The sequence below is a fragment of the Ciconia boyciana genome, chromosome 1 (assembly GCF_034638445.1).
Source record: "Ciconia boyciana chromosome 1, ASM3463844v1, whole genome shotgun sequence".
Lineage (NCBI taxonomy): Eukaryota > Metazoa > Chordata > Aves > Ciconiiformes > Ciconiidae > Ciconia > Ciconia boyciana.
The window spans coordinates 132829430-132855981 of record NC_132934.1 but is presented as its reverse complement, the minus strand read 5'-3'; the positions used below and the strand labels follow the sequence as shown (position 1 = coordinate 132855981).

At 37.9% G+C, this 26552-nt stretch overlaps 1 protein-coding gene across 1 annotated transcript in view; it reads left to right on the top strand.

Annotated features, from left to right (window-relative positions):
• CNKSR2 (connector enhancer of kinase suppressor of Ras 2) overlaps positions 1–26552 on the top strand; it is a 188698-nt gene that overhangs the window by 62561 nt on the left and 99585 nt on the right. Inside the window, exons 7-8 of the mRNA XM_072854498.1 lie at positions 2313–2372; positions 7180–7248. Coding sequence (XP_072710599.1) covers positions 2313–2372; positions 7180–7248 — 129 coding nt within the window. The remainder of the gene's footprint in view (positions 1–2312; positions 2373–7179; positions 7249–26552) is intronic.

The window sequence follows — 26552 nt, the reverse complement described above, 5'->3', positions numbered from 1 at the left end:
AGTACTGTTGATATTGTGCAGCCACAAGCAGGCAGAGAGGGGAGAACTTCTAAATGTCTATAGTATTCTTATTTCCATTCCAGATCAAACAATAAGCCAGAAACGTTCTCTTCTCTGTACCATTTCCCTTATATTGTTCACTTAAAACAAGGCGTGGAGGAACGTGGGTGAAAGGGTAGCTTATCTTTCTGTTGCAAAATGTTACCTCTCCCCATTTAAAAGCTGCTTTGTAAACAGAATTATGTTGGCTCTTGCAAGATTAATGTGGCATAGTACTAGTGTAACATTTATTAATTTTGGATGTGTGGAATAAAAATAATCTCTTTTTTTTGCAGCTTCCCTCTTCCCTCTCTTTCCCAATGCGTGCAAAATCTTGATCTTAGCCTTTAAAGAAAATTCTGCAAAAATTCTTTCTCCTCTTTTGCTTCTTCAAAGTCTTTTAAATTTCTAGAAAAGACTAGATTAGATGTGAATTGCACTCCGCCATGATAGCATACTTGGATGACCTTACTATCCTTTAGAATAATGCTTTGCATAAAACTAAACACTGTGTAACCATTAAATGTGAGACTTTATCCTGTGATTTCACCCTGACGTTTTAAGTTGAAAGCAGTAACTCACTGTCAGTAAAGACAAAGACATGACTTTCTTCAGAAATTGTTCTGTGTGGGGACCTGACTCATAGTTCCTGTCACTGTAAAATCACCGTGATTTCAGCTCTTGCCATGTCACAGGAGGTATGGTCAGGTCACTTAGATCCGGATCCCGAGGGGGATTTAGGTCCTGGTTTTTGTTGGTTTGGGGTAGGTATGAGTACCAAATAACAGGTACCAATGTGTCGCAGCCTCTTGTGTGGCTCGTTATCCTGTCTGTAAAATGTGTGTATATTAGTGTTTCCCTACCTCACAGGGGTGTTGTGAGGATAAATGTATAAGAAATTGCCATTCTATATTTGAGATAACTGGATTAAGCAGAAAACTGCGTGCATGGAGCCTATCAATGGAAAAATTGCTGAAGGTGCATAGAGGAGCTGGAAGTTGAATACTGATGCTAGAGGCTTCCTATCTGTGTAGTAACAAGCAGATTCTTGCTTTGTTCTCTTCTAGCTGTGACAGCCCAACATGACAATTGGATTCAATGCCATTACTGCTATGTATTTTGCAGAGCAAAATAGGAGTTTTGTTTTGAGCCCCCTCTCCTGAGAAACTCATAAAGTCCCTTTTTTTTTTTGGTGTGGATATCACCCACTTTTTAAGTAGGGAGTACTTCCTTGTCTCCACTACCAAAATGTCTGTGAGTTCTGCTCCCAAATTAGATTAGTCCAGCCTGATATGTGTTCTTTTCCTCTTTACCATACTTAATCACCAGTGAGTGCACCCTGTTCTTCAGCTAGGAACAGACTTCTTTGTGGCACTCTGATTAAAACAAGAAAAAGTAGGTTATGGAGATAATGTTTACTCAAGTGCTCAATATTTACCTGCTTTCTATGAACTGTTTCGGGGAAGGGAGATTCCTCAGAAGTTGTTGAATGCTCAGTATATGCCAATTATCTCTCCTTTTTCCTTCTCTCACTGTCTTAGTGGATGCTGTTAAAATGTTTGAATTATGACTTGATGAAAAGTCTGAGAGACTCAGACTACCCATGCAGGAACTTCTGTCTGTTCATAAGCTATCCCTCCATTTCCATACATTTTTGAAAGAAGTGGGATAGCTAACAGTTGATGTTTAAGTTTTCATCATTGAGTTTTGTAGCTGACCTGTTCACTGAGAATGAGTGACGCTATCAGAAAGGCCTAGAGCCATTTTGCAAGCACACTTCTGAGCATTGGTTATCAGTTTGAAAGTAATGTTTGCAGCATTGCCTATCAGAGACTCCAGATCTTTTAAAGTCTTCCGTAGCTTCCAAAGCAAAATGGAAGTATTGATCATCCTAAGGCAATTTGTAATTCTGGTTTTTTTTGTGATTAGGTGTTGTTATATTTGTAGTTGAAGGAGTATATAAAAAAAAACTGGGGACTATTTATAGAGATGACTGTGGTAAAAGTTTTAGTTTGCTATTGCTAATTAGGGCCAGAATCATTTGAGCTGTTGTTCTCAAAGTGTATCAGAAAGCACTTTCCTATCCAGAGACAAATTTCTCATGGCATGTATTTTAAGTCCACAAATCTTAAAAAAAAGAAAAAAGAAAAGAAAGAAAGAAAGACAGAAACAAAGAAAGAAGGGCTTTTCTTTTAAAGATATGCAAGTTATGTTTGGATGGTGATGGTTTGTGAAACACTTTAAAAATTCTTTCCATGATGTCTTTTTCTTAGGGTATGTACATTAAATCAACATATGATGGTCTCCATGTAATTACTGGAACAACAGAAAATGTAAGTATTGTTGATACTGTATGTTCAGGCCTGGAAGCCTTTTTGACCTTACCTGTGGTTTATGCTTTCCCTTTCCTATAGACTACATTTTGCTTGCAAAAGTGTGCTAGTTGGCTGTTGAGGACCAATAGCATGTTGGACAGCAGAAACGCTTGTGCTTGTTTACCTCAGAATTGGAAGAGTTGTTCCCAGTTGAGGACCAGGGGAATCAGTTTTGATTTGTTCTTGCAAGACACCTAAAATGCTGCAGTTGATCAAGATAGGAAGTAGCCGTCTTGGACTTACCTTGCTCTGTGAATAAAAGATAAATGTCTTTATTATGTATAGGCTGATATGCTGGAGTTTGCTGCAGTATTAGACAAACAGCTTTTATATTTTCCATCTATCAAGCTTTATTTTGTAATAAATAAATGCATGGAAATTAGGACATCCCTTCACATTGACAAATAACCATACATTTCTGCATGAACTTCTGAGTAACGCTTATAGAAAGGAACACTTATTATCGGTGTACTAATTCTCACTGAAGGTATTAAACAGCAAGCAAAACATAATAGACTACTTTTCAACTGCCTTTGAAATACAACGTCCTTTATTTGTACACCATATTTAGAGAACTGGCTGTCTGTTAGGAAGTGAGCAAAATGATCATTTTGGGAGGAAAGGCTTCTATCCATAATATTCAATGAACACGGAACAAGCCACTAAACAACACTGAACTGTTCCATAATGGTTTAGGCAATTCCTTTCAAACATTTTGATGACATTTTCTTAAAATGAAGCTGTCAGAAATGTTTGTTTTATCCTGCTACTGTGTCATACTGTGGAAAGTGCAAACTACCTACACAGTATTTACAGCTGCTGCCTCTGATGTGCAGTGAGGTTCTGTTACCATCTCAATAAAATAGGAATATTATTTTCATCCCTTCATAGGAACTGCAATCTGATAGACTTTCTTTCTTTCTTCTTCTGCTACGGGCAGGATATCCATGGGTTATACCCAACAGATAATACCTGTTGTAGAACTTCTATGAATACCACCTGTCTCAGAATAAGGAAAACATAAGGATTTTCAACCTTGAAATCAAAATTCTAGGGAGTCAGACCTACAGCTACAGATATTGTCAATGAAATTAGCAAACCAAACAAAAACAACAGAGCCATAGTTGAGCTTAATCTAGAAAACATATGAAAGAAAGAGGATGTTTTTTACAGTTGAATTTCTCTCAGATTAAAAAAGGAACCATTTCTCTCCATGACTTACTAATATTGGATTTAATTTCCCAGAGGCAAAGATAAAAATAAAATCTTAATGCATTCCCTCAAAACTCTTATCTTTTGTGATTCATGAATATAATTTAAAGCCATGTCAGGAAGATTCAGTCATGATGACTTTTCTGCTTTCGTTACTGACTCTTTCACTCACTGTAACACCCTGGAGGTGCTCACAGCAGACTGAGAAACTGTAGTCTGCTATCTAGGGAAAAACCTGTTGTATGTTAAAGCGTTTGTGAAAATGAATAACGCCTTAGAGAAAGTAAGTTGTCTCCTGCTTTTAAACACATGGTTGCTAGCTCCTTCCTTTAAAAAAAACAAACAAACAAAAAAAAAACCCAAACAAACAAACAAAAAAACAACAAAACCAGGTATGATTCTGATATATGGGAGGAGAAACATGTAAGCAGCATGGCCACTGCAAGGTCATGATGGTGCAGATGTGATCTGACCTGTTGATGTTGACATGTTGACTATTTGTGATACAATTTAACTTCTAGGAAACAGTAAGAATCCAAATTCTCTTCCCTTTGAACACAATTCTGTGGCTGCCTTCTTCCCAATCGTGCTCCTCCAAGTGAGACATTGGCACAACTTCTTGTCTGATACTTCCCTGAAAGATCACAGAGAAGCACTTGTCTTTTTAATAAACACAGTAGCATGGCAGTGCTAGACACATTAATGTAACATAGTAGTTTTTGTAACCACAGTTCTGCTTTTTCTGTTTGCCATTCGAGGTGTTTGATGTCCAGCTACAAAGCCCATTAGAGTTTGGATCTTGCTGTTCAGCATTAGGAGTCATCTCTCCCAACACATCAGCCCTTCAGTTCAAAGCAGCTGAGCTCTGAAACTTGAACTGTGAGAGAGCAAGGTTCCTCACAGGTCACTGCCCCATAAGACCTTCTCTCTGGTGGTTCTGTAGCATTAGAGCAAGCTGAACTTTCTGGTTCACATCTTCTCTCTTGTTTGGAAGTAACAAATCTAAAGGGTGTATTGGTCCAGCAAGAGATTACGGCTTTCTTGTTGAGTAGCCCTTTGAGACCATGTTGGAGAGATTCTTTTAATTCACAAAACGAATGTATTCTTCAAATAAGGCCATTTTGTAATTTGGTTTTCCAATAGGAGAGAGTATTTTCTAAAGTAATAGCATGCGGTGCATCTCCAGCAGGAGTGTAACTTTGAAGGGGGTACTCCCAGTGTCCCCACTTACTGTGCACTGGTTGAGTTTGCGGGTTGCCCTTAGATCTCAGGGAAAAGAGGCCTTTCAGAAGAAGTAACATGAAAATCTCCACTCTGGGCATGCAATAAATGTGCTCCAGGTGGTCTAAACTGGTCTTTCAGACAGTGTGGATATACTGGGGGAATGGGACAAAGACAACATTTAGCCTAAAGGACAAACCTAAATCTATTCTGAAAAATAAATCCTAAGCAGATTCTGAATACCTTGTAATGTATCAATGTGTGAGCCTCAGTGACAGGTACTTCCATCTGTTGTTCCACTCCCTGTTGAACCGAATTACCAGCTAATGAAGATATAGCTGTGATGTGACACACTTTGTTCCTCCTAGTAGGACTTCTTGAATGGATGTTTTGCTTAATGTTCAGCGTATACATCTAAAAAAAGAAAGAGCTTATCAATTCTCCTCTGTTTTCCTTAAATAATGATGTTAAAAGATACTGTTTCTTTGCAGCAAGGTCTATATTCTTTACTTGGGAGGAAAAAGTGCTAAGGAACAAGAGTTGCAACCTCTTCGTAAGACCACAGCCTTGAGACTCCAGTATAAATGATTTTTACCTCACCTTGCAATGTGTTTGAGGCATAACTGCAATGAGTTTTTTTAAAGCAGACTTTTCCAATTTGAAGATTCTCAGAGCGTATTTACTGGCTTGGCAAACTGCTACACAAAATACATGTTTTGTCAAGATTTAAGCTCCAAGTGCTAAAGTCAATACAGGAGAACATTTCTATCATAATACAGTCCTGTAGAGTTCAAGGGTAATGACACAAGATTCACTTGCATTGACATTTTGAAAGTCTTAGGTGTAACTACATCTGAGCTAAAATAGCAGTATTACATAGGAGAATTATAAAGATTGTTAGAGGTATGAATGAGTAAGTGTGAGTAGTGAAATGGCAGGCAGAAGATAGATCATGATCACCAGTGTTAAAATTTTTCCCCTAGTCACTCAGCCAACATCTTTAATGCTGAAATAGTGCCAAAAAGTCAGGGCTGCTGTTCTTTATGTAGGTAAAATTACACTTTTACCAGCCCAGCTTGATTTAGGATGTTCTGTGCAATGTCTCTTAGGACTGAGTCATAAGTGACCCTTCTTTCAGCCTCATGTTTCTCTTGGATATCTTCCATTTAAACGCTGTCCTTAACTTAGGCCATGAGTTACGTGGAATTGTACTGGAAAGTCATGGCGTAGGTATGGGACATATATTTTGAATGGGGATGTGGTAGATAGGTTATTACAAACAGTCCACATTTCAGGCCTGGAGCATATTCTCTAGATGACCTGTTATCTCACCTGAAAATGAATTTGATTTCATTCCTTTCTGTAAAATTCATAATAGCTTTTCGGAAACCTGCTCCTGAGCAACTCGTTTTTTTTCAAACTGTCAGTCTCTCACCTACCTTTAAGTTGATTAAGTGCCTTCATAGGCTGGCGGCCACGGTATTGAGAGAAAAATCATAGCATTGTCATGAAAAGCTGAAGGAGCTTATTTTCCTCTAAACATAGGGGTATTTCCCTCAGAAAACAGTTGTTCTACTATAAATATGTAAGGCAGAAGAAGGGAAAATTTTGGGGGGATGTTGCTTTATAGGTGAGGGTTGGGATTTTTTGTTGGGCTTTTAGTTTGGATTTTGTTGTTGGGGTGGTTTTTTGAGGCAAAAGCAAAGAAGAAAACTGCTTTGCTTTTTGAAAGTGTGATTTTTGTAGGATTTTGATGCTGGTTGCATTTCTTTCACACTAATAACGACCCTGAAACTAAGTTACCATGTAACTTACACGATCTTCCTGGAAAGCCAATACCTAACCTAATCCTCTGTCCTTGTGTACTCTTTGAAGACCAGTAATTTACTTAAGTTCTCTGCAACATATTGAAACATTGTAGAATAAAAAGGCAAAGTTGTGAAATTTGTTTATGAGGAATTGCCAATTAGTCTTGATAGGTTCAAAATTCAGCCAAAGATTGGCTTTCAAGGCTTAAGAGATGTCAGGCAGATTAAATCACTCTTTTGGCAGAATGAAATGAAAAAGAAAGAGTTAGGACTTGGTTACCCTTTAATAAAAATATATTCATACCTTTCTTAACATTTGATTGTGTTGTGTACCATAGTACAGATTATTTTTCTCCAACAACAATGAATTGATTTTATTAAATATTTCTTTAATTCTTTATTTCACTGTAGAATGTCATTATCAATCTAACCTGATTTACATAGCTTAGCAATCATATTGCTGAAAGAGAGATGATGACCAGTAAGAACTGTATTCTTTATCATCTCTTTTATTTTAAATTCAGTCACCTGCAGATCGGTGCAAGAAAATCCATGCTGGGGATGAAGTGATTCAAGTTAACCACCAAACTGTGGTATGTATAACTATGTTCTGTGTCAATTGGAGATAGAGGTGTCATGGCACATCAGCATGTGTAGAGAAGAAATGTGTAGAAAAACATGTATTTATAAATCATTATTTATTCTAATGTCTAAATTTTCCTTTTCTCTTTTGAAACCACATAGTTCTTAAGTTCTTAAGCTAAGCCCCTCTGAGTATCACTGGAGGTATCAAGTTAGGCTAAATAGCTGTGGCTTGGCAGATATGTTAGGGTGTTTTCTGCTTACCCATGCTCTGTTAATAAACAGTTGGTTTTAGTGTAATAGAAGGTTTGGGCTGAAGGGATGCAGGGAGTTGAAACTATTGTGCCCTTGTGGGTTTAAGGTCAAGATTGCTTCCTGGATGCTGGAAAACTTACTACTTTCCAAACCTACTGGCATGTGTAGAACATGGTTTTTGAGAACAAAAGCGTGTAAAATTCCCATAGTATGCCTAGGGCATTTAGCTTAATTTAAATACAGATTTATAAACTTGGAAAGTTAAGATGAAACAAATCTTTCAGATATGATAGGCAAGAAGACTAACACCATGCAAATTGTTCTTTGTGTGAACAGATGCATGTTAGCTCCTGGTGATTTTATTTAGGATTGGTGAACTGTTAAAATAAAATTACCTTTTCTAAGGTAAGGCTTGGTAACAGAAAAGAGCAGACTGTCACTATAGAAAGCAACTATTCTTTTTCCAAAGTATACGGTTTCTGAAAAGTAGTGAAAGTCAATATATAGTATAATTACATGTGTCCTTGCAAGCAATTTCACTGACAAAAAAATATCCTAGATTACCATTATTAATACAGCGGTCATTTGTTAAAAGTGTGTTTTGTCATTCGCCATGGGGTTCCACTTCTAGCTTTAGGCCATTGTACATCATGTCAGCTCCTCTGCACAAATTAGTGTAATATTTCAGTATACCCTCTAGCTAAGTTTGATATCAATTATACTGTACATATGTGGAACTTAACTGATGAGAAGCTATCTTTTGAGCTATGCAATGTAATTTGATAAATCTAAGCAGATCAGGGTGCATTTTAATACTTTTTTTGGCCATATAGATTCTTCATGAGTATTGTATCCCATGATTACTTACATGTACAGTTGATGACTAATTTCTTTATTTTTCTGCACTAAGAAAGCTTATGACATCAATTTAATATGAAAAACATTTTAGAACATTATTATTTTGGCTATCAAAATGTATACATATCAGAAGAAGCACGTCAACTAGCATTCAGTCCTTATGCTAGCTAGTTTTTCCAACAAATTCTGATGGTGCTATGTAGCAAAGTTGCCTTGTCAACTTGAAAATTTCCAATCAACTAGGTATTTATTCTAGTTTTCTTGGCACACCTACACTGCATTTATTTGATGGAAAGATCAGCTTTTTACTCCTAACACTAATAATAAAAACATTTTGACAAGCCTTAACATGAGCTTTCTTACCTAGCTGGATGGAATTTTGAACGTAGGATTTGGGCGTTTTGGCTTTTGCATCAGTAAAGCTAGGTATTTTGATATGTACAGAAAAAAGAGTTGATTGTAATTCTAGCAAAAAGGACCATAGGGAGCTAAGACAAACAATTTAATTTTTCAGCAGTAACATTTAGTGTAAAGGATATGTATAGTAATAGACTAAATCACACATTTATGTATGCTTTTGCTTTGTTGTATAAACAATGTAATTAAAATAATTGGCATCTTTGGTATTGTATACAAGTAAATTCCTTGTATTTTAATGTCGCCTTTCCACAGCAGGAGTCAGCTAGCATTCTCCTAGAAATGTGATAGCGCCTCCCATGTTACCTTTACAAAGATGCACTTCATTCACTTTCCAATTTATAGAGCCCAAATATTCAATCTTTTCTATAGGTATTGCAACATTTTAAAAATCTTTTTCTTTTGGCAAGAGTCTAAGTCAGTCTTTTGTACTCTGGCCCCTGTCATAAGGAATTTACTGTCCAGTTCTAGGAATCTGTTTTCTGGGGAGAAGAGGTATTCTTACTTACAGTGATTCTTACTTAGGAGATAAAGAATTGTGAAGATACTACATTTTGTCTTTTCTGTTTATGGAAATTTTTCACACTTCATATACTGCTCAGCAGTTGAAAACACAGGATCTGTTTTTCAGCTTGCTCCTTGTAACTTACAATACATTATCACTCATACTGACTATAGAAATAACTATGACTAAATGTTTTAAAGATCTAACTCTCAAACTGTAGGGAACTATTGTTTATATGTAACTGTTGTTTAAGTGCTGTCTTGTAATTGGAGAATCAAAATCTAAAAAAAAAATCTAACTTTAAATTTATTGTTCAGTTAAAACTTTTTTATTATTATTTTCTTCAGTTATTTCAGTGTATTCTGTTTGTCAAAGTGAAGTTAATACCTGGCTTTTAGTACTATATATTTGAAAGAATTAATATAAATATGGGGAAGAGAAATTCCATGCAATTATTTTAAAAATCCAACTTGTTAGCTAACACTTCTTACAAGAATCACATTTTAATATTTATGAAAAGGCTGTTCTTTCAGAAAGCCCACTGGCTTTCAGATAAGCAATGTGACAAAGTAGGAGAATGGTTAAGTGACTTATGTTGAATTTTATTATACGTGCCCTAATACTGGGTGTCAAATAGTTTTAAATTCTCTATTGACATCCTCTGTTTGCTTGTAGTGATGCCTAATCTTCATAGTATTTTGTTTGGCAGTGAAATCAAAGGATTTCAAGTGATTGCCCTGATCTTTTGCTATGTTGATAGAAAACATGCGTAACAGGATGTATTCCACTTGTTGCTGGCAGGGTGTCCGGAATGTAAATATCTTCTGAATTTTTAAAATGAAATAATAATAAGATTAAGCCTGAAGTCAGACAAAAGTTAATGTTCAGAAAATTGTCCTTTAAGTTGTGGTTTATTGAGGTTAGATAGCTATGTGACTCTTCTGTGTCAGTTTTGCCTTACAGAATATAATTTTTTTTAAATAGCTCTGTAACTAAGAGGCACGGTTCCCCCATTAAATTTCAGAGGATTTAAGCACTGTCTTCCCTTAAACTTCCCTGTAAATTCTGTCCTTAATTCTCCTCTAAAAGCCTGTCTATCTAAAATATTTCCAACGTAAACAAAAAAAAGTCATTCAGGCGATTCAGAATTTGCACTGTACTGCAGTGCTCATGTTTCTGCCCATATATAATTCAAGAGCGTATTTTGCCTCAAGATAGTCCTCCTTTTAACCAACTGAAAGTGCAGGAAACAATATTATTGCTTACATGAATTATTACTGTTCACAGTACTCTTTCTGGTTGCATCAGTGATAAAGCTGTAGAGAAAATACTCCAAGCAGAAAACAGGGAGGTATAGACTCAGGATGATGTAGGATTCTTGAATAGTAGGCTGTTCTTGTGTAATCTCCTGCACATATTTTCTCTCTTTTGGAGGCATTTTTGGCACATTGCATATACTTCTAACACAAGTATGATATGACTTACGGATTTAATACAGGTATGATATGCCATATGATAGACATGTGGATTCCCAAAATTTGTGTTTGTTAGCTAAAACTTGTCAGAACATATGTAAATAAGGATGATGGAAAAAATACGTTTAATTTGGCAAAAAGGTGAACATGGTCAGGTATTGATCTGTTTCATGTATCAGCTGGTATGTTTAATGTCTTTAACACCTATTAGTTACAGTTGAAATTGGATTTTTTGGAATCATGTAGTATGTAGATAACACCTAGCTTTTATATGGCATGTTCCTTACTGTGGAAACTGCTGTGGGCTCTTGTGGGCCAAGCCAAGGCCACAGAATTTAGTTGCTGGAATTCTTTTTGTACTTACAGTACAAAAACTTTGAGGAGATTTTGCTAAAGTTCCTCTGAAAAACAATTAATACATTTATAAGACCATACCTTGCTTTTTCTGCAAGGGTAAACACTTAAGAAGGGTATGATACCTTTCTAGATCCTTACCCCAACTTAATCTTTGCTTAGAAAAAGTAAGGAACAGGTTTTTAAGATTCACTGTACAATTGATGAGAAGAGTTCAACTTCTACAGAACCTCTCAAGGTTTGTGGGGAGCTGGCAAATTCCAGCTGATAGGAAATGCTGAACTTGGGGTGCACATGAATCTCTGGAGTGTATGCGTCCAAAATGGAGTTTGCAGTGGATGTCTTCTTATTTTGGGAAAAACAAAACAAAACACATATAAGTAGAAAAATGATGTTGCAAGTATTTCTGTTTATTCAGTTTTTCTGCACTATTTAGCAGGATCTGTTTCAGGTCCAAGCTAGGTTTTTTGAACATAGATATTTTATTTAAGGCCTTATTAACTTGGCTTTGAAGAAAACGGTATTTCTGACGAAACTCAGTGGGGAAGTGGACTGGAAGAGCATAAGGGAGGGGACAGAGGTGTCAGTCCAAGATTTTGATGTTAAATGTTTGACACCTTATACAACAACTTCCACTAACAACATCTTTTATTTAAAATAGTATTTTTATTCTCTTATGATGCCTGATTTGAACAACAAAACAGTGCAGCAAGATCATAAAAGTTCAAAAGAAATATGCCTTGTGCTCAGCTTCCTTCTATTACTGTCATGCATGTGCTTTTATGGAAGAGGAGATAGAGTAATAGCTCCCAAATCATGTTTTTAATTCTTTCCAAATCCTTGGGCTTCCTCTGTTTATAATGGTGTGAGAAATGTTACATGAATATTTAAATTCAAAGGGAGGTGGGATTTACATCTAAAAGCTTTTTAGGTCTATTCAGAAGTGTTAATGGAAGTCTTTATGGAAGTAACCTAGTTCCCTGCAGGACTCTGTCCTGAACTCTGTAGTTTGTCAGGATATGAGGACCGTACTTTGATTTTGGCAAATGTAGTCTGTCCTCCAAATTCCCTCTCAAAATTTCAGTTTAATTCTTTATTCTTTCTTTGCCGTCTCCGTAAGTATTGCGTAATACTGATGAAGGAGCTAAATTGTCATGATCCTCTCAAAAGGAAAAATGTTTCTGTGAATTTGCAGTTCCCTTTAACATGGAATTTAATCTCTGCTGAGATTATATGGTGTTATTTTTTTATCTCTTTTCTACATAGATGTGCAAATACACACAGAAATATATTATTTTATATGCCATATGTCAGGGAAGTGTGATATTGCAGAAATGAAATGTGTGAGGGAAGATGATCTTTTGTTTCCCCATGATGAGTGCAAATGTTTTTACAGGAGTATAAATGAAGAAGAGAAACAACTTGACAAAGTTGACAAATGCAGATTAAATATGTTGTGGTCTCCAAGAAATATTCTCCAGGGAGAAAGGATTCTCAGGTACTCTGAAGAGGAGGTAGGAGTTAGTCTTTTAAAGAGTTAGGAAAGTGCACATGTGTGTGTGTAGGTAGATTTCATTGTAGTTTTCCACAAATATTTTTCACATGAAGTAAATATTTGGGAAAATAAAATTGATGGAGGTCATTGGCAGAAGCTCCATGGATAAAGTATCTCTGCTTTGAGAACTGCCCCACTCAGATTTGGAGTTTGGAGTTTGAATGGGCGAGGACTGTCCTGCCATTTTTGCAGCACAAATGCTGGATGCTCTTGTCCATGGAATCTGTTTTCCATTGATCCCTGGGGCTTGTTCAGAGTTGATGTGTGAAACACACACCACTTGGATGAGCACAGGCTCATTTTTATGTAAATAGCGTGCTGTGTCAGTGTGGGAATCCACTTGCACTTCTAACTCTGGCATGACGAATCAGCTAACAAACAAGTCATTGTCGCATCTGTGTTAGATAGAGCAGCGTAAGCTTGGCCAGCCCACGCTGCTTCATGTTTCTGCCAAACTTTAAATAATTTCCTTGTGTTCATTCCACATGAAATTTTCACACTTAACTACACACCTGTGTCACCAGCCAGTGCAATTAGATCAGTTGCAGCAGAAAGCCACACTGTGCTGCCTTTCAGCAGCTACCTGTCTCCTAGATGATAACAGAGCTTAACTATGTGAGCTCTTCTACCTTACTTTAAAGTCAGCCTGCTTGGCTTGGCTGAAAGCATTAAACCTGGTTGACTGTGCCCCAAAATGGAAAGGGAACACTGGCAGGGTCACTCATAAGTCACTTGCTTCTTACTCCCTCAGGCTTTGTGAGTGGCAGGTTTGGTCCTGCGACGTGGGCACCGACATCCCACTTTCAGTGTGCTCTTTGATCTGTGCTCCAGAGCACCTGACCCCGACCCTCTGCTGTAGTTATGGTGCACTACAGTACTTGAAGAATATATATTGGGCACGTTAAGCTTCATCTGTGGGATTGGTACGCTGTTGATGGAACTGCATAACAGTCAAGCTCCGACAGGCTCAGATTACTGTAGGAGGCCTTTGAGGAAGTAATAGAAGAAATTGGTGCAACGGGAGATGCCCATCCTCTCATATGACTGGGACGTGGATTCAGTGGCCATACACTGTATTTCTAGAAGTAGTCTCTGCCAGCTGATTGCAGTCTTGGTCACCTGTTGCCATTTTTTGTGTCCCACAGCTCACTCAAAAACATAGATTTCTTTCTGTCCTGGCTGCACCCCAGAATGGGCGACTCTATTATCATTGAGTCCTGGTAGTTTACTCCTGTGATTAAATGAACATATATGAATAACCATTCAGCAGACTATTGAGTTCTTCCATTACTTTTCTTTGGAAAAAAAAGTGTTCTTTCGTAATTGATGACATAGACTGCTCTGTACAGCACTGACTACAGTTTGGGAGGCATCAATGTCTCTGTTAGAAGCAGTGTAACTGTAGTAAGAATTTTGCTGCAGTACGAGTTGACTTTTTCTGTAGATGTTATCGGTAGGCCTTCATAGTTTCACCACTGGTGATAGCCGAGTTACTGAGTCTGTAGCCGAATCAAGTATTTCTATACAAGCTATACTTAGGACCATAGTCCTGAGGATGTATTTGCTAAGAATGGCTGCAGTATTCTGTGGAGTAGTCTTGTGATCTAATTGTTAAATTCATGTTTCTGCACAGAACTTACTAGGCATTTTAACTAATTTATTTTGTACAGTTGTTCTATGTTTTGCTTTTCTTCCCATATGGTAGTGTTTCTATAAAGAAGAAAAGTCCTCTAAGACATGCTGTAAATGGTATTAATATTTCCAACAGAGATATTGAAAGACGATGTGCTGCCGAACACTTTGTGCGTATATTCCTGATAAAAATTATTTTCATACTCTCATAGTAGTTGCTACTGACTACTAATCTTGGTACAATTTGTATTTGCAGGCAATTTAAATTACAGTGTTAAGAATATTTTCTCAATAGTGAGAATAAAGTAAATTCTGCAGTTAAAATAATTCTTTCAAAATTTCCTAGTCTCTGATGTGTGAAATATATGATTAGAGCATATGTTTTATGCCCAGGTAGCAGATAATAAGTAGAATTAGAACTGGTGAGGCCGCACCTCGAATACTGTGTTCAGTTTTGGGCCCCTCATACAAGAGAGACATGGAGGTGCTGGAGCGTGTCCAGAGAAGGGCAACGAAGCTGGTGAAGGGTCTGGAGCACAAGTCTTGTGAGGAGCAGCTGAGGGAACTGGGGTTGTTTAGCCTGGAGAAAAGGAGGCTGCGGGGAGACCTTAGTGCTCTCTACAACTACCTGAAAGGAGGTTGTAGCCAGGTGGGGGTCGGTCTGTTCTCCCAAGTAACAAGTGATAGGACGAGAGGAAATGGCCTCAGTTTGCGCCAGGGGAGGTTTAGCTTGGATATTAGGAAAAATTTCTTCACCGAGAGGGTTGTCAAGCATTGGAACAGGCTGCCCAGGGAAGTGGTGGAGTCCCCATCCCTGGAGGTATTTAAAAGATGTGTAGATGTGGTGCTTAGGGACATGGTTTAGTGGTGGACTTTGCAGTGTTCGGTTTATGGTTGGACTCGATGATCTTAAAGGTCTTTTCCAACCTAAATGATTCTATGATTCTATGATTTTATGATTCTATGAATTGAAGTTTTCTATTGTTAACTATGTTGATGCCTATAGAACAGAATACAGATTATATTACTCCTTTTGTCTCATAAGAACAGGTTAAAAGGTTTACTGTTAGTGCAAGTTCAGGTATGTGTATTTGGAAAAGAAGGCAGGAATTATTCTGCTGCTAATCTTCTTCCTTTTGCGATCCTTCCTGAGATCGCTGAAAATTGGAGTACACTGTAGAAAAGGAGATGAAAGGTAAGAAGAGATGTCTTCAAAGTTGTGTAAATTAATTGGCTGATCCTACAATTCTGCGCAGCATGGGCCACATATGAGTTAGGATTCAGTAGTTTTGAATACCTCTGTGCTTTGTGTAATTTACAGAGCTGCTCTTCAGATTCTAGCCTGATCTTCTGTTGCATAATTCATTATCTTATTCCGATGAAGTTAGGAGGCAATTGTGAGGAAGTGTAAGATGGTGATAGTTGTTGTAAAAGTAGATCAAAACAGTAAGAAAAGCAAGTTAATGCTGTGTCATGAGGGAGGAAAAATTAAAGCAGGGAAATTCTATGCCTGATTTGAGTAGATGCTCTCTGAATATGTAGATTTTTATTAAGAAAATGCTCAGTAGTGGCTTAGAACACCTTAGTGGCTTGAGCGCTGTACATAGTCTATGGCTGATTATTTTAATAGCAGTAAGATGGAACAAGAAAAGAAAAGAACTCTCATGGCTAAATAATTACTGCTTTATTATGACATTTTCTTTTAACTCCCTATCCCTGACCTTCCTTTAGCTAAGTGATGCTATGTAAGTTTTCAGCTCAATTGAAGGCTTTTTTTTTTTTTTTTTTCAGTTTGCTTGGTTATTAGTGATCTTTAAGGATTTTTTTTTTACAATTTTTTTGTACACATGTTAATTTATTTTCACTGTATGAATTCAGGCTCAAGAAACATCTGTTTCAAGGATAGCAGCACTATTTAGCTGTAGGGCAGCTGGGGATCTCAGGGACTTTATTTATACATTGAAAAGGCAGAGGGGTCAAAGACTGTTAGAATTACTGACTCACTGGAATTGTTCTGAAATATTAAGTTGTGATAATGTAAATTTAGTCTGAAAGAAAATTATTTATATTTGTGTGTATGCATGTTTATATATATTTCTTATTTTAATTCCAGGACAAGCATTGTGGGAATTTAAATATGAGAATATGCAATGCGCACACACACATGCCTCAAATCCCCATTGTGAGATGTAAGCATACAGAAGCACAAATGAGTTACTGTAAGGCAGACGTGGCTGTGGTGGGTTAATACTGCAGGGTCACTCCCGAGGAGCACGTTGCTTATGCCACGTGAAATACGGAGAACTTGGCTGTTCCCTTCCCTCGAGGAAGGATGAGGCCACCCACATCCATACTGCCACTTAATCTGTGAGAAACTGGGGTGCGATCCAGTCTGCCTAAATCCTGCCTGAGCCTTCAGCGCGTACCACCAACTCTCTCCCCTGCTTAGACATTTGTCAGCACTTAAGTTTCTTTAGAGCTCACCTGTGGCCACCTGGGGATGCTGAAATGTCTCTTCTCAGGCAGTGGAGGTCTGTCCCTCGCCGGGAGCCCCGCTGAAATGGAGGCAGGCACCTGGGTTCTCCCTACATTCCCTGGAAGCTCCTGAAAATACAGCCAAGTGAGGGCTCTGGTAGCAGCACCTTTATTCGTAAGAGTTTAACGTCTGTGCCTTTTCTGAAGAAGGGGTAGGGCCTGCTCATCACAACGTGGCTTTCAGACCCTCTATGTGTGTAGTTTGTATTGCATTTATATTACAGAAAAAAGTGGTCACTGAGAATTGGGACCAGAACCCTCTTTTCTCTGCTCCCTACACAGGGACCTGATGGTTTCTTGCCTGTTGTATGACTGGGCTTCGTACTTGTGTATTCCCGTCAGCACAGTGCTTTGCCTTCAGGGAAGGCCTTTAACCTGAAATTATGCACATCTTGGTGCTTGAGACTCCCCTCGAGGGTTTGAAAGACTGAGTTTAGTCCCTCTGAGGCTAAGTAATGCTGAGATCCACATTCCGCAAGTGGATGGAAGGCTGGATGAAAACCCTCCAAATTGCCAGTACTTGTCTCTTCTGGTTACCTGTACTCCTGCTTGAAGAGAGAGATGCCTTACAGTCATTGCCCTGGCGGCAGCCAGTCACTGTGGAGAAGAGCAGGTACCCAAGTGAGGGAGGATGCTTCTAATTTCAGTGGTACACCAAAACTGAGCGAACTGAAATCAACCCCATTTTTTAGAGCCATACTCTGAAATAGGGAAATGAGACCCTTTTTCCTCAAAAATTGTACCTAGTCACTGATCTTATATCTGTAAAATAGGATATAATCAAAGCCATAAAGTTGGAGTCTTTGCTGTTCCCAACACATATACTCATTTATTTGTTCTAGGATGTTGCTAGCAATGACTCAAAAGCAAAACAGTGAGGTAGCTCTGAACTGAAGGTTGATTGTATCAGTGAAAAGTGAAAGGTAAGCATTGTTATTAAACAGTGTCCAAGCTTCAATACAGAACTGATTCTGTGTCCCTGGATAATTCAAGTTTCAGTTCCCCCATGGATAAAACAGATGCTTGTCTCCATTACTGAGGCGCTCTCTAGTCATGTTACTGACGTTTGTGAAGTTTGTTGAATTATGGTGGAACTGGGCTGTGCAAATACCTAAAAGGAGCAAGGTAATAAAATCAGTCAGGAGTTATGCTCTGGATCAGATGCATTTTCTGATGGGGAAATGTGATTAGAGCAGCTTAATGAGAGGCAGTAACTTCTGTATTCAGCTCTCAGTTTGGGTCCTAACTTAGTTTATTCTTGGGAAAGTCTCTTAATTGTGAGCTTTAGTTTACGTAGCTAAGAAGGAATATAGAAATTACTTATTTCATAGTTTGGTGGTAGTAAGCAAAAGTTTTAATGAAACATCAGGATTTTCTCAAGTAAAAGATGTGATTTTCTTCAATGTACTTTACATACAAACTGTGTTGCTGTGACTTTGCACAGTGATACAGTGCGGCGTGATCAGTAACATTCTAAGGACACAGAACTGACTTTAAAGTTGGATTGAAATTGCATTTATTTAAATAATACAGCCAAGATACTCTAATTAGAACTGCAGCATATGCAATCACAATATTATTAACCTCTCCTCTTTGAGAGAAAACTGTTATGTAAGTGTGGACGTTCATTATCATGCTAGATTAAAAAGCTGGATAAATCCCTGAAAGGCATCTGCTACTCTCTTGACACTGCTTCTCCTACCGCATACAGATACAGCTTTCATCTCTGTGGTAGTCCATGTGGTAAACATCCTTCTGTGGTTTCCTCACCCAATAATGTTTTCTGGAGGAGGAAGACCTGTGGCCTTCCATTATTTTTTAGCCTTTTGAGGCATCTACAGCTGGGGGAAGGGAAGGAGATGCTTGCTACTAACATACTTGTTTCATAGGGCTGCCAGCTGACCATCCTCATTTCTGGCCAGTGTTCATGGAAATCAATCTGTTAATTTAACAGCATGATGCCAGATAGTTTCTTGTCAGATTCTGACTTGCTTAACAGCGTGGTAGTTTGACAGTGATTTGAAGTGCAGTGTTGTTTTTTTTTTCTTATGCACTAATTTTTATTTATAAAATTCAAGATGGGTGATAGATATGGAAGTTCTTAAAAAAACCCACCCATTTCTTAAGGAGAATACACTTTCCTCCTAGAAATTCTATTTTTTTAGCTGAAAAATGAGTAAAAACTTGAAGATTGAAATAGTTGATAAGTCAAAGAGCTCTGGCTGCATGCTACTTACAACAGGCATCATTGAAAGAATACGGATTTTGATTGCCTCCTCATTCCAGTAACCTTTTAAAATTAAACGCTAGAGTGGATTTTGCATATTTGCTTAGCTAGGAAATAGCACATAGCTTTACAGGTTATATTTAGCAGGAAGATACTGCTTTTCCTTCAAGAGTGTAAAGATATTACTACTTTTCCCATTTACAAATCTGCAATTCGGGAAAGAATTACTGTAACTGGGAAAAAAAAAACCAAACAGTTTTATTTTCATGGAAGCAGAAAGCTCTCATGAACTTTTGTGGGACTCTGGTGACCCTTTGAACAGGAATACGCCTGTAAAAATATGGACTCTGTTCTATTTATCATTTGACTATAAGTCCACCTTCTAGATGATGTAGTTTCAGTGTGTATTAGATTTGCAGCACTGCTTTTAAATGATGCAGCTGTTCGATGGTTTCTTTGGGATTCATATGCTGGATTTTTCAGACTGTAGGTCATTTAGAACTGGATCTTGTAGCATCCTAAAAATACTTGGTTTAGGTCCATCCAATTGTATTTGAGCTGCCTGCATGTTAATATTTTGCAGAGCTCCTCTCTGGCTCATAACATACAGCAGTACTCACAGAAATCGTGAATGAGCACAGGGGTTTGGGAATACTGTCATGGGTGCAGCTGTGTAAGAAAAAGATTCGGTGAATGGTCATGCTTATTTTCAGGAAAAGGGAAGATTACTACCAATTTTCCAAGCTTGTCATAAAGGAGGCAATAGATTCATCTGGCAAAAAAAGGTTATTACTTTAACAGCAACTTTTTAATAGTTTAAAATGTTAAAGTTCCTGGCAATTTAGACTAGGAATTCAAAATAAAAGTTACATTTCAGGCTGTTGTAATATTGTCATCCAGATGTGCTTGCTGCAAGCCAAAGAAACATTGAGGTCTTTTAAAATATGTCTCATCTTGCTCGGGGGCATCTTCTTGTCCTGGGTGGTGGCTGGGGGAGCAGACCTCTAACAGCACCCCTGCTAAAGCTTTCTGCTGTTTGGAGTAATGGGTACTGGAGTATTCCAGGTGGCAGAGAAGGCAGTGGGAAGCGAGGGGGAGAGGCAGGGGAGATGAGGAGGATATGTCAGAGCTGTGTGCAGCTGCACAGGGCTCCTGTGTGCCTGTCTTGCCCCACGGAAGCAACCTGGGTGGTCCCGAGGGTCTCTGGAGCACACTGCTGAGGTTTCCCAGCCTGGCCACAACCTCTGGGCATGTAGTGGCAAGATGAGATGAGAAATTTGGAGGTGGCCTTATGCTGATGTTGCAGGCACCCTGCCCGCAGGCTCGCTTCTCCTGGTACAGAACATTGACCTCCCCTTTGAGAGGGTGATGACTCTTCTCACGCCATCCCCCAGCAGTGCTGTTCATCTGGCCTTGGGGTATCGGTCCTTAGGTGGCATGGATGTGGGCTGCCCTGTCTATCCCTCGTTTACCTTGGCAGTAGACTCCTCCAGGAAAGGTGCTGTAATCTCCTTGGCAGAAACAACTCAGCACAACCCCTCAGGGCACCCCTGCGGTGCTCCCTCACTCTCCTCTCCCTCTTCCCCTAGTTCCCCTATCTTTGCATGCCACGATCACCTTCCCTTGCTGCTCCTTGAGCCCATAGTCCTCCTCTTCTTTCCTCACCAAAAAACCCCCTGTGGCCTGTCCTGCTCCAGGCTTCACCTTTCTACAAGGTGCCCTGTGCTCCCTCGGGTGCCCAGGCCTGCACCTATGCAGTGGGCACGCTTACCCCCCCGCCGCCCCAGGGCTCCCAGTATTGCCCAGGGACCGGCTGCGTTGCGCCTGTGCAGAGCACCCGACCCATGGGCTGCCTTTGTCTGCCCTCAGCCCTCCCTGTGCTCGGCCATGAGCTGCACTCAGCCATGAGCTGCACTAGCAGCAAGGAGTGATTCAGGCTCTGCGCAGCAAAACCCAGCATGGGGCTTAGGCTGCCGCTAAAGAGACCTCTCCCAACTACAGCTTGTTGATGGCACTTGGTTTAACAATGTAAATTTGTTTTAAAGCAAGCAACTGTAACTTGCTTGGTTCTTAAAAATGGGTACCTGGTCATATAGTGCACTGATTTAAAAATTAATTGCTTGGCTTGTTTTAATGTAAGTAAAGTTGTCTCTTAATATAGTCCTTTTACTTATCTATTGAATTTTCAAACCAGTAATGAAACTTTATTATGTCCGTTTTTGCACTACATGGGCAGGATAAAGGATATGGTAGCAACTTTGAAAACTCTGCCCAAAAACTTGATGTTTAGAAGTTGAGAATTGGTAACTGTGGTGGTAATGAGAAAGGGGAAGATCCTGAGGAGAGAACAGAGAGAATAAATTCAAATCACACTTAAAAGAAAGTGTAGATTACATGTCACTAAAGTGGATTTCTGGAAAGTAGTTTTCAGTTCCAGATATATTCACTGCCTTTTCCTCTTTCAAACCTGACCTCCTCAAATAAGATTGCTTCTGTTTAGTCTGTGTCAATATGAATTTTGATGGGATCTAAACTATGTGGGAACTGAAAAGCATGCCTCCTACGTGGACATCAATTTCCTAAAATTTATTGTTGACAACCTCTTATGTGACTTGTTCCTCTTAGGCCAATTTAGTAATTTCTGTTCAAAAGATGAGAAGCAACCAAGGACTGTCTGAACCAGCCTGAAAACTCCTGTCAGGAAACTGAGTAAAAACTAAAAGGATGAACTTCATTTGAAATTTATAGTAAACTCAGAATTTTCCTGTGAAAAATTAAATTGTTTATATTCATGAGCTTCTAAATTAAATACATCAGATTTAGTGCTTTGAAGTGATTTTTTTCTTTAATCCCCCTAACTCTTGTAAAGAGACTAGATAATCTCCCATTTATTGCAATGTAAGGCGTAGTTGAAATCCATGATACAGTTTATCTCTGCACAGTATGCAAGTGCATTTAAAATAATTTGAAAACTGCTAGCATAACCAAAAAACCACAATTTTATTTATATTCCTCTGGCTATTTCAGTGAGAAACAGATGGCTTTAAAGCACAGCTTTCGCATGCAGCGTCCTACCAACTTAAATGGCAAGAATTTTACATCCTGACTCCATAACTGGGGCCACATCATGTTCTCCTCAAGGCTCCCTGTGCTGCTTTATTCAGCAGAAGGATTCCTCTCCAGAAATCTGCCTTCAGTTGTTACATTAGGGAATGAAAGTGTATGATAGCTAATGCACAGAGATACCTTACATGAACTGTAGACGTTTAATTCCTTCTTTTGGGTAGCAAATGAAACCTTGCATATGCCCAAGGTGACATTATGGAACTATGGGGAATACATTGTTTCTAAGCAATGGTGGAAGTCTCTCTGAGTAGGACAACAGTATTGCAAATAGCAAGGTATTTTTTTATAAAATCATAATATTAAGACACAAAGCTTGGACTTACAGAGACTTGGTTTAGATACTGTTGAAACAAAATGGAGACTTCACCAGGATGTGGGAATCAAGCTTAAGTTGATTATGTTCATGTTTCATGTCATTCAAAGTATAATAGCCATATGCCTAGAACATTGGACTGAAAATAAGAATTCCAGCACACTTGGAAGTCTTCTGTGGAAGCTGGAAAATATTCCATAAAGATGCATGTTGTCAACACCCTATTTCTTTGTTTACAATAATATTACTGTAGAAGTGCATCCTGGATGTAATGAACTTTACGGGGTTGAAAACAGAACAAGTAGGTTCACAGTAGCTGAGGAACAGTACTGAGGTTTGAACCATGTCTGTGATTCAGGGTTGTTGGTAAGCATTAGTGTTGGCTTAAGTGGCACGTTCATATGGGAGTATCAGCTCTTAAAATAAGGGATATTAAGCAAAGTGAGTTTCGGTGTAATAAGTAATAAGGTACAAAATAAGTAGCAACAACCTACGTGTGATTACCTTGCTTAAACACAGATAACGAATATATATTTTTGTCATATTGCACTATACCAATGATAAGGAACATCTGCATTGTCTTTGTTCACAATGCCTATTTGATTTTTTTCAAATATATTGACATGATATAAAGTAACCTTTTTACGATGATGTTACCTTATCACTTCAGAGTTCTAGATGTTTTTTGAGTAAGAATTTCATTTCTCAATTGGATAATTTTCTTCTTAACAGTGTTCTTGTACAAGTTGTGAAGGCAGGAAAATATTTGTAACTGAGATTCTTTAAACATCAGGAAAATTTACTTATTTGTTTAGGGGGGAGAGAGAGAAAAAGGTAGAAAAGCTGTCAAGTTTACAGAAATAATCACTTTCTAAGTCTACAGGCCAAGATTTTCAAGGGATATATGATTCTGTGTATTGCCACTCCAGGTACCAAACTTGAAAATGCAGGAATTGAATATCTTAAAGTGTTTCAAGATAGATACCTAAAATCAGGCAGTATTTAGACTGAAAACCATTGTTATGAGTTGTACTGTTTTAATATTTGAAGTACTTTTTTCAAAAATGCAAAGTAAATTGTTCAGAAAGTTCTATTGTGCGTTTATAAATAAAGACTTGTTGCTTTCCATGTTAGTCAAGTTCTTAATTTTAGAGTATTTCAAAATGCTGTAATTCAATTAGGAAAATTTTACTTTGGGCTAATACTCAAGTAGTGACTAGACTACATTTCTGTCATTAATTTACTGTATTTGTTTCTGAAATCACCATGAAAGAAGTACTATTTTAAAAAAAGGCCTTGTGATTCTGATTTTATTTTTATAGCAGTGTGAAGAGTAGAAGATTTTCCTGAACTGGTTTGTGCTTGCATAAGCTGCTAGGAGTAGAAGTAATATGACTACATGTGGTTAGTGGACTTTAAATAGTAACCATGGAGTATAAAACACTCAGTTTTGAATTGAACTGTTGGGGCAGAAGCCAGGGTTTTTTAACCTTCTAATCTCTAAAGTCTATTTACCGGAGCTATTTGAAAACACTTTGAGATTTAATTGTGCATTTACAGTGGAGTAACAGTAGTTTATTAATTCTAAAACCTGAAATGATGCATATCCATCTTAATGCATTATAATAATTATTTTAGTTGACGTGATTTTTATGCAGTAATTTATTTTTGACATTTCTAGAGTTAATCTCCTTTAATATATATATATATATATATACACTCCTATTATGTTATTTTACTAATCTTATTTAAAAAGGGAACATTACATATTGAATACTGTACCTCAATTTTATTGTAATGATTTTACTGGTTACCAGGTGGGGTGGCAGTTGAAAAATTTGGTGAATGCACTACGAGAGGATCCGAGTGGTGTTATCTTAACTTTGAAAAAGCGACCTCAGAGCATGCTTACCTCAGCACCAGCTTTACTGAAAAATATGAGATGGAAGCCCCTTGCTCTGCAGGTAATGAAGCTTAATCATAAGTCATACACCATCATTTTAACTATAGATTATCTCAATGATGCTTTATTGTGCTTCATCTCAGCAGCATATGGATTTACTCTTGTATACTTTGAAAAATTGTTTCTGAAATAATTTCTCTGCAGTTTGTTCTCATAGGCTCAATTGAAATTAAACCTGTTATTAGAACTTCTCAAAGTTAAGAATTAATCGTCCCAGTGTTTTACAATGCAGAAAAGTGGCCCCAGGTAACTTTTCTAGCCAAGGGGAAACAACCATACTTCAGAAACTGATAAATTTTAGTCTGACTTCTTGTTAAGCTCTCAGTGCAGTATAACCTCAAAGAAAGAGGGAAGGAAAAGATTTCTTGTTAAGCTCTCAGTGCAGTATAACCTCAAAGAAAGAGGGAAGGAAAAGATCTTGAGTTCTCAGTTTGATCAATCATGGAGTTATAGGAAAATTTAAAAGGTGATTTTATTCAATAAACCACTTTTCCTCATGTAAATAAAGTTGTATTCGTGTCAGAGTTGTCCTTGAGATTGAACCCTTGCACATAAGGAGGTGTAGCACAGGATGTCCTGCTGGGCCCTTAATTTTAGTAAGCCTGCAATGTGCTGAAAACCATGGAATGGTTTCATTAAAGCTTTCGTGTTTCATTGTAGGATAAAATGTCACTGTGATGGATTACTCTAGGAAATAAAAGTTATGTCCAGACTGATGAAAGCATGTAACCAACAGATGGAACTGACAAATAATCCCTTTTTTCATTCAGTTTAGATAGACCAATGTTTAGAAATTTATTTTCTTTGCATAAAGAATGCATTCTTTGGGACATTTTTATTATCACAGTAAAAAGTCTAATTTAAAATTAAGTACATTTGAGAGAGAAAAGACTTCTGCAAAGTTTGGGCAAAAGAAAAATAAGATATGGAAATGCCACTGCCAGTAGCTGTGGTCTTTGCCATTTAAAATATAGAGATTCATAAAAAGAACTAATGCCGTGATGAACTTCTTTCAAATATGTATATTTATATAAAAATTATTTTATAATGGTTAAATGCATCATTGTCTTTGAAACTGAGTAAGTTTTTAAATGATTGAGATGTCTCGGTCTTTCAGATATAAAGTACTGACTAGACATGTGACAAAAAACTTTCAACCAAAAATATCTTACTAGCATCTGAACATAAAATTGCAAATCTGTATGCATGATATGAGTGTATGAATGTCCATACGTGAAGGCTGCACTTTTATCATAGCTTTAGTGAGAATATAAATACAAATGAAAAATGCACATCATTGCTTTAAATGGGGTCAAATACTTTCAGGCTAAATCCTCTTTGAATGAGTTTGGTATTTCTTTGCGTCAATTGGGTCATTCTAAATATTTATTTTTGCTTCACTTTATCATTTGCCACTAGAATAATTACACTGAAGACCCCACAACAGAAGTTTCTGACATGGGCCATTGATGCAGACAATAGCAAATAAGCAATTAATTAAAGACAGGCTACTCCAAAAGGGTGGGAAGAAATTGCATAGAAACCAATTTCCACCATTTAAACTAAGTCCAGTAGGAAAGTGAGGATTGCTGCGGTCCTTTTACAGTGAATGCAGTCATGAGCTAAAGTTGCGGGCCTGTTTGAAACTCCACACTCACTTCCAGAAGCAAAAATCCAGTCATCTTTGAGTGTGTTTTATTTGGCTCTGATTTACATCTCAGCATCCTTAGTTCAATACAGATTGTAGGGTGTTATTCAACTGATCTAACTTTAGATATCTGCTGTGTACATACCTACATATCATCCAGGTTTCTCATCTTTACTCCCTTTGGCCAGCAGACATACATAACAGTTACTGGTTCATTCATCTTGTACTATTTTAGACTGATCTGCCTTAGGATGAGCTGAATTGGACCCTGCGCATGCCTCTTTCTCTCCATTTGATGATAAAGGGAGTCTGGACAGCTAGCTCGAATGTAGATTATCTGTATTAGATAAGATGAGACTGACCCTAGATAGAGGTTTTCTGTAATCTTACAGGTTGGGGGGGGGGGAGGGGGGGTAATGGGAGTATTGGTTTTGGTGTGGTTTTGTTGCTGA